Genomic DNA, 14,607 nt, shown 5'->3' with positions numbered 1-14,607 from the left:
TTAATCTCACTGATACTATCACTTACTGATATTGTCCTCTTGATTCTGTGAAAATGTCATTAACTTTTGAATACAAGAAATATGAGAAGAATTCTACCTTAATATTTTTTTAAAGAAAAATAATCACTTACTAATAAATCAATTTCAGAATCAATCATATCTTCAATTATTTAGAGAAAAGATGCAAGACCAAAAGTTGATGCACAGGAAAACCAGATTTAATTTTTTTTATTAGTTAAACATGTTTTCCTTAAAGATACTTTTTTCTGGAGCTGGCTAATGTTTATTAATATCAAGTGGCAAATATGATGTCTGTTGAAATTCATGTTTTATTTAAAATATTAAAGGAGATGTACTGTACTAAGAAACAAATATAAACATTATTTCTAAAAATATATCTATGAATTCTAGTCTCATATAATGTATAGTGGGGTATTTTTTTTGTGGAGCGATTAGTTTGGGGTTTAGACGATTTTTCCTTTTGCACACATGAAGAATTAGTGTAATAAATATAATTTGTGAAAAATAAGCCCCGGGGTTGAATATCGGGAGGAGGGGTTCTCTCCACAAGTTCCTGTGTTAGTAGAGTGCTCGCTTTTTTGAGCAGAAAGTTGAGGGTTTGAATCAGGTCGAAATGAACCTGAATATCAAAACAGTACGGATATATCAAAGAACGGTAAACAATCAACTCAGTTTTCATGGAATTTTGGATTGTAATTTATGTAGTCTAATGCCAATTTGATTAAAATCAGATCCTTTGATCCGCTCACATAGATTGCGGATGTATAGCGATCTATTTGAGCTGATCAAAGGATCTGCTGATTTTAATCAGATTGAATCTAATGCACGGTTAATGTTCCAACACATAACCATAAGACTGCATGCCATCTTATTAATAGTTAATGCGAGGGAATCTGTAAAAAAAAAATCAAAATAAATTTAAGGTGCAAAATTAAAAAAAAAAAAAAAAAAAAGATGTGCATTTCTTCCATGCGGGGCAAAAACAGCCAATTCCTTTAAAAAATTTTTATCAGATGTGTATTTTTTTTCATGGAAAATTGGCTATATTTAAATTCTTAAGAAAGATCTAATCCTGACATGAAATTTTTATGAATTCTTATTAAATTACAATCTTATTGACTGATTGATTGATTGTAAATGTTGTATTACGTCCCATTCGAGAATTTTACTCATATAAAGACGTCAGCATTTACCGGTAAAGGGCTCAAATATGGAATCCGGATAGGGCCAAGCAGTTCACTATCGCACCATCGAGCATCAACTTAAAGGTCGATAGCGCGATAATGCGATGGCGCGATAACGATGAAACGGTGGTGCAATAACGATGAAGCGATGATGTGATAGCGCGATGACGATGATGCTATGGCGCGATAATGCGATAACGATGGTGCGATAGCACAATTGAGCGATAGTGAATATCGCTTCTGTTGTGAGGTGTGTTGTATTTGTATTATTTCATCATGTATATTATTAGTAACATTAAGTTTCTTGAACATTCCAGAGTGGTCAACATGTTCGGTCATTTTTTCTAGAACATTCTTGAACTTTATTCATGTCCAGAACTTTCCAGTAATATCATGTACTTACAACTTCTAGAATATTCTAGATTTATATTACTGTATAAATATCCTGTCAATTCGATGCATAGAGACTCTTGTCGTATGAGCACCATTGAGTTACAACTGGGATACATTTTCACTGGGACATTGTGTGCAGCAACGGACACTCTGATGTATGTATTTTTAGATTTTTGCTAAGTTTGTACTTAATGATTTGTATATTACTGTAAATAAATTATTGTTAAGTTTAAACTGTGTGATTGATCTTTGCTGGCATTTAGGGTTATTCTGACCCATAACAGAATTGGGGGCTCGTCCGGGATCAAGAATTTCTTGCACTTTTGCAGTTCATTGTCAGAATTTTGTTAATTAAATTGTTAAATTTGACTATAAGCCAGCAAAAATCAACATGGTATTTTCGGTCACAAACTTTCTTAGTTCGCCAAGTGTTCAGGTTTTTGATAAGTTAAAAAAGGATGACTTGATCGCATTAGGTTTGCATTTTGGGTTAGATGTTAAATCCTCTCAGAGAAAGCAAGACATTAGAATTAAGGTTGCAAACAAACTAGTAGAAGAAAACATCTTTGAAAAATATGATCTTCCAGAATATACAGTTAGATCAGAGTTAGGCTCTTATAAAATGACAGACTATCAGTTTCAATTAGAGTTAGAGAAAATGCGATTTGAAAGAGAAGAGCGAGAAAGAGATAGAGAAAGAGAAGAACGAGAGCGTGAACGAAAATTTGAATTAGACAAATTAGCAGCAGAAAGAGAAGAGCGAGAAAGAGAGCGTGAAATGAACTTTGAATTAGAGAAAATAAAATTACAAAACCAACCACAACCGTCATTTGTCAAGAATGAATTTGACGCAGCAAAAAATATTAGATTAGTTCCAAAATTTCAAGAAAAATCTGTAGACAAATATTTTCCCCAATTCGAGAAAGTCGCAGAGAATCTTAAATGGCCACAACACGTTTGGTCAACAATGTTACAAAGTGTACTGGTTGGCAAAGCAGCTGAGGTATACTCTGCACTAGGGGTAGCTGAGAGTTCAGACTATGAGAAGGTCAAAGCAGCAATATTAAAAGCATATGAATTAGTACCTGAAGCATATAGACAAAAATTCAGAAAGTATAGGAAGTTTGATAACCAAACATTTGTTGAATTTTCACGAGAGAAAGAAGATTTATTCGATCACTGGTTTAGATCTAAGAAACTTGATAAAACTTTTGCTAATTTGCGCCAAGTCATACTGGTAGAAGAGTTTAAGGAATGTGTTTCTCAAGATTTGAAAACACATTTAGAAGATAAGAATATGAAAACTCTTGAAGAGGCAGCAGTCATATCTGATACTTATGCTCTGTCTCATAAAAAGAATTTTGTATCAAGATCTCAGACTAGCAGTAATTCTACCAATTCAGACACATATAAAAAGAGTGGTTCAGGGTCTCAGTCTTTCACAAGTTCCCAGTCTCCATCCCAAGGTGGTTCTAAGTCCGGTCCAGGACGTTTTGAAGGATCTTCTGGAATAGGGTCGCTTCCTACTTGTAGTTATTGTAAGAAAAAAGGTCATCTGATCAGTGAATGCTTTAAACTTAAGAGAAAAAATGACTTTGATAAAACTCAACCACATGCTTGTGCGGCAGTTAGAGGTGATAGAGAAGCCTTAGTTTCGATTTGTTCTGACACTCCTGATGTCCAGGGTTCACAGTCCAGTTCTATTGATTCTATGGAGGATTATAAGCCCTTTATGTCTCAGGGATTTGTTTCACTCGGTGACTCTAGCGAAATAAAACCTGTCCAGATTTTGAGATATACTGGTGCTGCACAGACGTTATTGTTAGAGGGCGTGCTTCCTTTGTCTGAGCAGACTTCTACTGGTGGGTCAGTTTTATTACAGGGTGTGGAGCTAGGCGTCATTGATGTTCCCCTGCATAGAATTAGTTTGAAGTCAGATTTAGTTACTGGACCTGTTATCGTAGGTGTTCGACCTACTCTTCCCGTTCCAGGCATTTCTTTGTTGCTAGGCAACGATTTAGCTGGTGGAAAAGTTGTACCAGATCCTATAGTTTGTGAGAAAATCACTCCAGATGTCATGTGCGATGATGAAGATGATGACATTTATCCAGCCTGTGCTGTTACTAGAGCGATGGCCAGAAGACGAGAAATGGAGGCAGACCATACTCAAGCCTTTGAGTTTGAGACGGATTCCTCTGTTGATATTGATTTGAATGACACTTTCTTATCTGACCTTGATGGCACTCAAACAAACATGGAACCACACAATATCAAGAAGTCGGTGACGAAGGAACCTTTATCAAAATTTAGTGGTAATGAAGATGAGTCAAATCTACCAGAAAGCCAAGGCAAGGACATCCTCAGCCGAGAACGTTTACTCTCTGAACAACATAAAGACCCAGATATCATTCAACTTAGTAAGAGGGCACTTCCACCAGAAGAGGCTACTAAAGTTGGAGAATGCTTCTATATGAAAGATGGCATCCTTATGCGAAAATGGCGACCACCTGACGCTTCCCCAGATGAAGTGTGGCGTGTTGTTCACCAGATAGTGGTCCCAGCTGCTTATCGTCGAGATGTCATGAGTTTAGCTCACGATACACCTATGGCTGGTCATTTAGGTATCAATAAGACTTATAATAGGATTTTGAATCATTTTTATTGGCCTAAGCTAAGAAAGGATGTTTCGAAGTTTTGCAAGTCATGCCATGTCTGTCAGATGGTAGGTAAACCAAATCAGAAGATACCATCTGCTCCTCTCCAACCCATTCCAGCTTTTGAAGAACCGTTTAGTCGAGTGTTGGTGGATTGTGTAGGACCTTTGCCTAGGACTAGGTCAGGGAACCAGTATTTACTTACCATTATGTGTACATCCACTAGATTCCCTGAAGCCATACCTCTTAGGAATATAAAGGCAAAGAGCATAGTTAAGGCCCTAACCAAGTTCTTCAGTTTTGTAGGAGCACCAAAGGCAATTCAGTCGGATCAAGGCTCAAATTTTATGTCGGGGTTGTTCCAGCAAGTCATGCATGAGTTGGGTATAAGGCAATATAGATCAACTGCTTATCATCCTGAGTCCCAGGGAGCGCTAGAACGTTTTCATCAAACCCTAAAAACAATGCTGAAGACCTATTGTTACCAGTATGAAAAAGACTGGGATGAAGGGGTTCATCTTGTACTATTTGCTGCACGAGAAGCAGTCCAGGAGTCTCTTGGGTTCAGTCCTTTTGAATTGGTGTTCGGTCATACAGTTAGAGGTCCTTTGAAATTGTTGAAGGAAAAGTGGCTGACTGAGACTACTGATCTTAATCTTTTAGATTATGTGTCTGATTTCAAAGAAAAACTTTACAATGCTTGTAAATTAGCACAAGACAATTTGAAGAATTCTCAGATGAAAATGAAAATGTGGTATGACAAAGATGCCAGAAATAGGGTGTTTAAGCCAGGTGATAAGGTTCTTGTATTTTTACCTATTCCTGGTCATCCTTTACAGGCCAGATTTTATGGCCCTTATGAAATTGAAAGCAAGATCAGTGATGTAAACTATGTAGTTAAGACACCAGGTCGACGTAAAGAGAAACGGGTTTGTCACATTAACATGTTAAAAGAGTATTTTGAAAGGTGTGACCGAAATTCTGTAAAACCAGTTTCCACTTTAGCCAATGCTAAGACTGTTCAAAATTGTACTGAGAGTGATACGAGTGTAGAGATGAATGAGAAAGATTGTAATCAGAGTGTCCGCTTGAAAAACTCAGAAATTTTGGCTGATTTTGATTCCAAACTTGGACATTTGAACATTCACCAAAAAGAACAAGTTAAAAACTTGATGAACGAGTACCATCAAATCTTCTCGGATGTTCCAAAGAAAACTAATGCAGCTTGTCATGATGTTATAGTTGGCGACGCTCTGCCTATCAAACAACATCCGTACCGTCTCAATCCAATAAAATTGCAGTACCTAAGAAGGGAAGTGCAGTACATGTTGGACAATGACATTGTTGAACCTAGTAAAAGTAACTGGAGCTCACCATGTATTCTTGTACCAAAACAGGACGGTACCTACCGATTATGTACAGACTTTAGAAAGGTGAATTCTGTTACCAAAACTGATTCATATCCAATACCTAGAATCGATGACTGTATTGACAACATTGGAAACGCGAAATTTGTCAGTAAATTTGACCTGTTGAAAGGCTACTGGCAAGTGCCGTTAACAGAAAGAGCAAAAGAAATATCTGCTTTTGCTACACCAGATGGACTTTACCAGTATAAAGTAATGCCTTTTGGCATGAAAAACGCACCGGCTACATTCCAAAGGATGATTCACTCCCTTCTCCAAGACCTTGAGGGATGTGAGGCCTACATTGATGATGTGATCATATACAGCGATACATGGGACGAACATCTCCGAATCATGCGTGCTTTATTTGACATTTTAGCTAAAGCAAACTTAACTGTGAACCTTGAGAAGAGCGAATTTTGTCATGCCTATGTAGAGTATTTAGGTCATAAAGTAGGTCAAGGTTATGTTACACCTATTATGGCTAAAGTGGAAGCTATTGCAAAGTTCCCGATTCCTACAAACAAGAAAGAGTTAATGAGGTTTTTGGGCATGGCTGGGTTTTACAGAAAATTTTGTCCAAATTTTTCCTCAGTTGTAAGTCCACTTACAAATCTTTTACAAAAGAGGGTTAATTTTGAATGGACAAAGGACTGTGAAAAATCCTTTCTTAAAGTCAAATCTGTCCTTATGAGCAACCCAGTTCTGTCATCTCCAGATTTTTCTAAGCAGTTCAAGCTTACTGTTGATGCTAGTGATGTTGGAATCGGGGCAGCTTTGTTTCAAGAACATAGTGATAAGGTAGATAGAGTTGTTTCTTATATTTCAAAGAAACTTACAAAATGTCAACAAAAGTATTCCACCATTGAAAAGGAATGCCTTGCTTTGTTGTTAGCCTTACAGCATTTTGATGTTTATCTGAATGTTACTTTGCATCCAATTCTTGTATATACGGATCACAACCCCCTGACATTTTTGCATAAATTGTCAAACAAAAATCAAAGACTGACTAGATGGAGTTTGTTGTTACAAGAATACAACATAACTATTAAGCATATCAAAGGCAAAGACAATGTTATTGCAGATGCCTTGTCCAGAGTATCGTGAACATATATGATTTTGTATTAATGTACATATATTTCATTTTAACAATATAAGTTTTCATTGACATTCAAACTTTTTAAGGGGGGAGGTGTTGTGAGGTGTGTTGTATTTGTATTATTTCATCATGTATATTATTAGTAACATTAAGTTTCTTGAACATTCCAGAGTGGTCAACATGTTCAGTCATTTTTTCTAGAACATTCTTGAACTTTATTCATGTCCAGAACTTTCCAGTAATATCATGTACTTACAACTTCTAGAATATTCTAGATTTATATTACTGTATAAATATCCTGTCAATTCGATGCATAGAGACTCTTGTCGTATGAGCACCATTGAGTTACAACTGGGATACATTTTCACTGGGACATTGTGTGCAGCAACGGACACTCTGATGTATGTATTTTTAGATTTTTGCTAAGTTTGTACTTAATGATTTGTATATTACTGTAAATAAATTATTGTTAAGTTTAAACTGTGTGATTGATCTTTGCTGGCATTTAGGGTTATTCTGACCCATAACACTTCATCGTCATCGTACTATCGCAATATCGTCATCTCACCATCGCGTCATCACTATCGCACCATCGCGTCATCGCACCATCGTGTCATCGCATTATCGCACCATCGTCATCGCATTGTCGCGCCATAGCATCATCGTCATCGCGTTTTCGCACCATCACTTCATCGTTATCGCACCATCGCTTCATCGTCATCGCATTATCTCTTCATCGCACTATCGACCTAAACCTCGATGGTGCGATGATGCGATAGTGAACTGCGTGGCCCTATCCGGATTCCATACTCAAATTAGGGACCATTAAGCAGTGAGGGTACTTCAGTTTGCCATGGCACTTTGCCTCAGTTTTTAATGTCTCTTTCGAAGAAACCGCACCTTTCACTTCAAAGTGCCGAGCGTTTGGTGAGGGAAATGTTGCTACCAATCATGGAGTTTACATGGAAAACTCTTAACAGTCTTGCCTAAAAATCTGGTTTCAGCATGTTCCCCTGACTTGGAAAATGGAGTTTTGGATGTCAACAAAGCACTCTTCCCAGGCGACACAGTCAATGGAAGTTGTAACGAGGGTTACATAGCTATATCCGGAGAAATACTTGCGACATGTAACTCAGAGTCCCACATGACATTTTCTGATCGGTGCCGTTTATGTAAGTAAAAAAATGTAAAGTTTTCTCATCTCGTCACTTTAAACGCTAAAATATCTCATCTTTGATACTCTGTTTGCTCAGTGTTGACGAATGTTGCTGTCGGTAAACCCGCAGTACAATCTTCCACCTTTCAAACTGATGATGCTGCAAAAGCCGTGGATGGCGATAGAGGAACGGATATCATCGAAAACACCTGCTCCCACACGGACATAGGGGACGATTACCCGTGGTGGAGGGTTGACCTTCTGGATAATTATTACATCCTAACTGTTAGAATTGTCAACCGGGGCATGGACATGTACGGAATAGGTAGGTCCACAGGCCTTTAGATTGCTTTCATCCCACCTACAAAAATAATATGAAGATTTTATTTATGTACACACCAGATTTCTTGCAAGTCAGACTGATTCTAGCAATCCAAAGGCCTGTTGGTATGTCCAAGGATAATACAATTTTAAGCTTTCTCTCTCTCTCTCTTAATAAAAATACTTTTCATATCTGCAATTAGATGAGTCGGCCAGGCTTAAGGATGTAACAGTCAACACAGGAGTGACACTGTCAGATATCACCAAATTCTGTGGTTTCTTTGCTGGACCAGGAGGACTGTCTCAACTAGTGACCATCAACTGTCCACAGTACACAATGGGAAGATACGTACAAATCTCACTGGTGACTCCGTATCTAACCCTCTGTGAAGTAGATGTATTTGTTGTGGGTATCTAGCATCTAAAAAGTCGAATTATTTGAGATGAGTTACTTCAGTGACCATCAACTGTCCACAGTACACAATGGCTGGAAGATACGTGCATATCTCATAAGTGACTCCGTATCTAACTCTATGTGAAGTAGATGTATTTGAAGTAGATGTATAATACATCTACTTCAAATTATTTGTTGTAGATATCTAGAAGTCTAGAGCGGAATTGCTTGCGGTGGTTCCAAGTCAATTGACTACATATCAAACTCTCTGTGAAGCATTTTCCTTTTACAAAGAGGATCTAGTATTTGTTTTAGAAGTTGAGTGATCTTTTTTTCACTCTAGGCCAGTAGCTAATTCGTTCTGTGGATGTTTGCCGACTCCGTATCTAACGTTGTGCTATACACTGTGTTAGCCTAATGACCCCGTTTCTTACAATGTGTGCAAGTCATGGAATGTTTTGAAAAGTCTATATTTTTTTCTTATTAATAAATTTTGAAAGATGAACATTGTATGCGTACACATTTTTACATACATGTATATGAAGAATGTTACATATGGAGATAGCGAACAGATTCAGGATCAAAAGTTAAACAAGAGGCCCAGGGGCCACATCGCTCACCTGAGCACATCCGCTAGGAAATAACACATATCAGATCAGAACTGAAAGTTTACTGAGGTGAAGGGGGGGGGGGGCTTCATTTTTAATACTATTTGAGAATGCCTTCAAATCAATACAGCTTATGACTTTGCTGTTATTGATAAAAAGATTTCTTTTTTAAACATTTTGTTCCTATATATTATTTCGTAATAATTTGAATTTGATTCCCTATAATTTCCCTCCCTATCCTAAAAGGCCATGATTTGAACAAATTTAAATCTTCAATACATGAGGATGCTTACAAGCCAATATGACTAAACGTGGCTTTTCTGTTCTTGGGATTTTCCCCTTTATTTTTCTACGTAAAACTTTGATCCACTGTTGTGGCCCCACCCTACCCTTGGGGATTATGATTTGAACAAATTTTATTCTACACTACCTGAGAATGCTTCCATATAAATACTAGTACCACTAATCATGGCTATGCTATTCTTGGTAAGGAGACTTTTTAAATATATTTTAATGTAAAACTTGGATCCCCCATTGTGGCCCACCCTATCCCTGGGGGTTGTGATTTGAACAAACTAGAATCTACACTACCTGAGGATAATTCCATATAAATAACTCTAATCATGGCTTTGATGTACTTAAGAAGATGATTTTAAAGATTCTCCTATTATTCCTACGTGAAACTTTGATCAGCCATTTTTAGCCCAACCCTACCCCCAGGGGTCATAATTTGAACAAACTTGAATCTACACTACCCAAGGATAATTTCACATGAGTTTCATCTTTCCTGGCACAGGGGTTCTTGAGAAGAAGATTTTTCCTATACATTCCTATGTAAAACTTTGATTGGCCATTTTGGCCCCACCCTACCCCCGGGGGTCATGATTTGAACAAACTTGAATCTACACTACCTGAGGATGGTACCACACGAGATTCATCTTTCCTGGCACAGTGGTTCTTAAGAAGAAGATTTTAAAATATTTTTCCTATCTATTCCTATGTAAAACTTTGATCAGCCATTTTGGCCCCACCCTACCCCCTGGGGTCTTGTTTTGAAAAAAACTTGAATCTACACTACCCAAGGATGATTCCACATGAGTTTCATTTTTCCTAGCCCAGTGGTTCTTGAGAAGAAGATTTTTAAAGATTTTTCCTATATATTCCCATGTAAAAGTTTGATCGGCCATTTTGGCCCCACCCTACCCCCGGGGGTCATGATTTGAACAAATTTGAATCTACACTACCTGAGGATGGTACCATATGAGTTTCATCTTTCCTGGCACAGTGGTTCTGGATAAGAAGATTTTTAAAGATTTTTCTTATATACTACTTTATAAAAATTTGATCGGCCATTTTGGCCCCACCCTACCCCCGGGGATCATGATTTGAACAAACTTAATTCTACACTACCTGAGGATGATTCCACATGAGTTTCATTTTTCCTAGCCCAGTGGTTCTTGAGAAGAAGATTTTTTAAAAACGCCATTAATTTTTCTCTAATTCATGATTATCTCCCCTTGGAAAAGAGCGTGGCTCTTCATTTGAACAAACTTGAATCCCCTTTATCCAAGGATACTTTGTGGCCAGTTTGGTTGAAATTGGCCCTGTGGTTCTTGAGAAGAAGATGAAAATGTGAAAAGTTTACGACGACGACAACGACTACAATGACAGACAACGGACAAATTTTGATCAGAAAAGCTCACTTGAGCCTTCGGCTCAGGTGAGCTAAAAACAATACAAAATAGGAGCAGAGCAAACACGGACCTCCAAACATCAGAGGTGGGATCAGGTGCCATGGAGGAGTGAGTATCCCCTGCCGAACGGTCAAATCCGCCGTGTGCTCCTTGTCATGATATGGAAATGACGGGAAAATTCATCGTCAATTCAGTGTATGAATAATGGACAAACAATTAGTAAGAAAAACATCAGTCGGCATTTGACTCAATGATAAATTGTATTTGCTGACAAGGTCGTTGTATCGACAATAGAAGTACAAAATAATGACTTTAAACGAGACTGTTGATATCCTTGTTTCATCAACTTGTTAATCAATAATTAACCTCGTTTTAGAAATTGTTTATATGTAGAACATGCTCTTGCGTATCGAATTAACTGAGATATACGAACTCCGTATGCAGGTACCAATGATGAAGGTATATTGCTGCATACAAATGTAAGTAAGGAAAGTCGACGATTGTAAAGTTAAAGTCATCACCTTTATAATTGAGCTTGGTTGTTGGATTGCCATTAACGTCTTAATTTCAAGTAAAATATCTGTATGTGAAACAGATGTGTCAAACTCTGTGGTATCTTTAATCTTAAGCTCACCGGGATATATCGTATATATATCGACATTTGAATGGAAATACATGTAACCATTGTTAGTTGACATCACGTCGTCGATATATCTAAGTGTCGAGTTGAAGGCCACAGCAAGTGTTTTCTTCTTTTCACCTATAAGATGTTGGACAAATTCTACTTCATATGAATACAAAAATAGGTATGCTAATAAAGAGGCGCAGATGGTACCCATGGGAATTCTAATTGATTGTTGGAAGATCTGGTCTCCAAAAACCACTTTATAGATATTGTCAATCAGAAACTCAAGCATCTTATTGATGTCAACTTCACAGTACTTGTGTGTACAATCAAAATGTTTTTTAACAATTGAAATAATTTTGCAAATGACCAGTGATAAGGTAGGTAATTTACGAGTTCCATTTTTTGTATTGAAAAAGCACCTGTCGATGATATCAAAATGCTTGGACTTTAATTTATCGTGGAGAATGGTTGTGTATAATGTTGAAAAATCGTAGGTTTTTAAGCTGCTGATTTTGTAAAATCTTGTGATTTCAAATTGTTTAAAAGTTCCTTGGAATTTTTAAGCATCCTCATCTGATTTACACCACTTATTGAATATATTGTTGCACAGTACTCTTGAAGTTTTTCCTCCATTACTGTTAATATCTTAGTGAGGAGTAAAGAAAGAGGCTTGGTTGAACATTTACTAGAACCATATATGTATCTTTGTTTGTAAGGATTTTTATGAAGTTTAGGAATTCATTATAGATATGGAAGTTCAAATTCATTTTGGTTCTGTGGAATTCTTTTTCTAATTTTTAAAAGGTTTCTTAGGGAATTGTTTGTAGAGAATTAAGCACCATGGAAAAGCCCCCCCCCCCCCTCCTTTCATTTTGTTTTTTGACACCTCGATCAATATAAAATATTAAGTACTAGCTGCAGATCTAGCTACCTTGCGCATGTCTTTAAAACAAAATTTCATGTAAGGGACAGATCTATTTTCAACTGTTCAAGTACTTTGAACTAGATACACGTTTGACGTCCTTTGAATTCTGAATTTTCACTCGTATTGAGACACCATCACCAGGGACCTATAACTTAGTATATAGGTCCCTGCCATCACTTACCCGTGAATGGTTGCAAAGGCCTGCACATGAGACGCAGGACCTTTCAGTGAGGGATCTTTCCCTGTCTGCATCTACTGTGACAAAGGACCTCTGTAAATAAGCTCAAATTTAGACCTGTACTCAACACTAACGGCATTTCAAAAGTGAGGTATAATTTTCGCGCCAACACCTTCTGCGACAAAGGTTATAAGGTCAAATCCGAAGAACCTTTTTACACGTGGATATTAACTGACTATGTAACAGCACTGGAACAGCAAAACTGGCAATGAAGAACGATATCTTTTAGTGGAAGAAAGCAAACAAATTGAATATGAGTTTGTAAATGTTTTTTATTTAATTTTCTTAGTTGCCTATAAAATTAAACATTAAAATAAGTCAAAATAAAACAGGTTAAATCCTCTTAGTGTAAAGATTGACAGAATTTCATATTTGCTTGAATTACTTTGTGAATGAAAATTAATATTTCTTTCAATAAAACAGAAGAGAAAAAATAGAAACTTTTGTAAAATAACTATAAGCAAGAGTGCCAAAATAATCCGCAATCACCTAAACTACGGTATGCATTTAAATTTCTCTTAAGTTTATAAAACTGAAACTCATGAAATTTAATATATAAAAATAAAAAAAAATTAATAAATAAAACAGAAGATATCAAATTCTCTTTATGAGAAGATTGACAGAATTTCATTTTTCCTAGAATTTTTCCGTGAATGAAAATTATTTCTTTTCATAAAACACGTTAAAGAGAAAATCATAACCTAAATATTATATATTTGAAAACAGTAATTATACTCACAAAACGTCTAGCACTAGTCATGTGATATAACAATAAGACCAGAATACTCAATAAGGTCACCTTGACTATACATTAATTTTTCCGATGTATATCTGTGTAAAACATATCCTCTCTTATGGTGAAAAAATAATCAATGATTTAAACAAACTTGAACCTTCAAAACAGGGTAATATTTGCAAATAAATGTTTCACCCCAGTACTTGAGAACATTTTTTTAAAGAGACCTTGATGTATTTGTTTTTAATAATTTGGTCCCTTATTATGTACCACAGTCTACGAGTGCCGTATAAAAACAAGATCTATCTGAGAAACAGTGATGCCCCTAAAATCAGTTCATTGTCAAGGTGAAAATTTTGAAAAATTCAACTGTAAAGAAATAATACTGAACGGTAGAATATCTTTCATTCCCAAATGCATGTCGAACACCAAGATTTAGAGATCAAAACTGTTGGTACCCAGAGAAAGCATTGTTACGAGAATATGAAATGTAAAAGCATTGTTAAAGAGTCAAGGCCAAGGTTGAAGTTTAGTAAAATGTTGAAAAAGTGGGTCAAACTCCATGGTTTAGAGCTGAAATAATTTTTGTACTTAAAGAGGTCTTGTCACAGGAAAAGCACTTATGAAATGTAAAAGCCACAGCTGCAACAAATTTAATATTATTGGCAAGGTTCAAATTTTGGTGTTTCCTTCCACTTTTCCTAGTTCTAGAACCAAATTGAAATTTTAAGTACACTTGTACACAAGCACAAGAAAAGCTTTAAAATTTCACTGCTATTGAATCCAGGAAAGTAAAATGTCCATGTACAAAAGTAAAAGTTAAACAACAGATGTTTATGAAAAACTTTAGCCCCCTCATCCTGCACATACATGGGAAGAAAATGATAGGAAACTGCAAATAATTGAATTATTCTTTGTTCAAGGGGCATAACTCTGTCCAGCATGGCTCAATCATACCCAAAACAGAACTTGACCTAGATATTCTTATGATAAAACTGTATATAAAGGAAAACTTGGTGGACAGACAGATTGACCGACCGACCGACAAGGCAGCAAAGCAATATGCCCTCCCTTTTTTGAAGGGGGCACCAAAAATACAATTACAATGCAATTTTTTTAAAAATCACAAAAAGATAAAGAACTATCTCAG

General features: G+C 36.5%; 1 protein-coding gene across 1 annotated transcript; it reads left to right on the top strand.

Annotated features, from left to right (window-relative positions):
• Nucleotides 1–3,852: 3,852 nt before the first annotated feature.
• On the top strand, nt 3,853–8,652 carry LOC134280600 (fucolectin-like). The gene is made up of 4 exons (XM_062763047.1): nt 3,853–3,946; nt 7,762–7,884; nt 8,005–8,238; nt 8,438–8,652. The coding sequence occupies exons 1-4, from the start codon at nt 3,853–3,855 to the stop codon at nt 8,650–8,652; spliced, it is 666 nt and encodes a 221-aa protein (XP_062619031.1).
• Nucleotides 8,653–14,607: the final 5,955 nt, after the last annotated feature.

The sequence above is a fragment of the Saccostrea cucullata genome, unplaced genomic scaffold (assembly GCF_032062105.1).
Source record: "Saccostrea cucullata isolate Sc308-1 unplaced genomic scaffold, CSIRO_AGI_Scuc_v1 ctg5864, whole genome shotgun sequence".
Classification (NCBI taxonomy): domain Eukaryota; kingdom Metazoa; phylum Mollusca; class Bivalvia; order Ostreida; family Ostreidae; genus Saccostrea; species Saccostrea cuccullata.
Note: the sequence above shows the minus strand (reverse complement) of the source record. Positions and strands in the feature narration are given on the sequence as shown.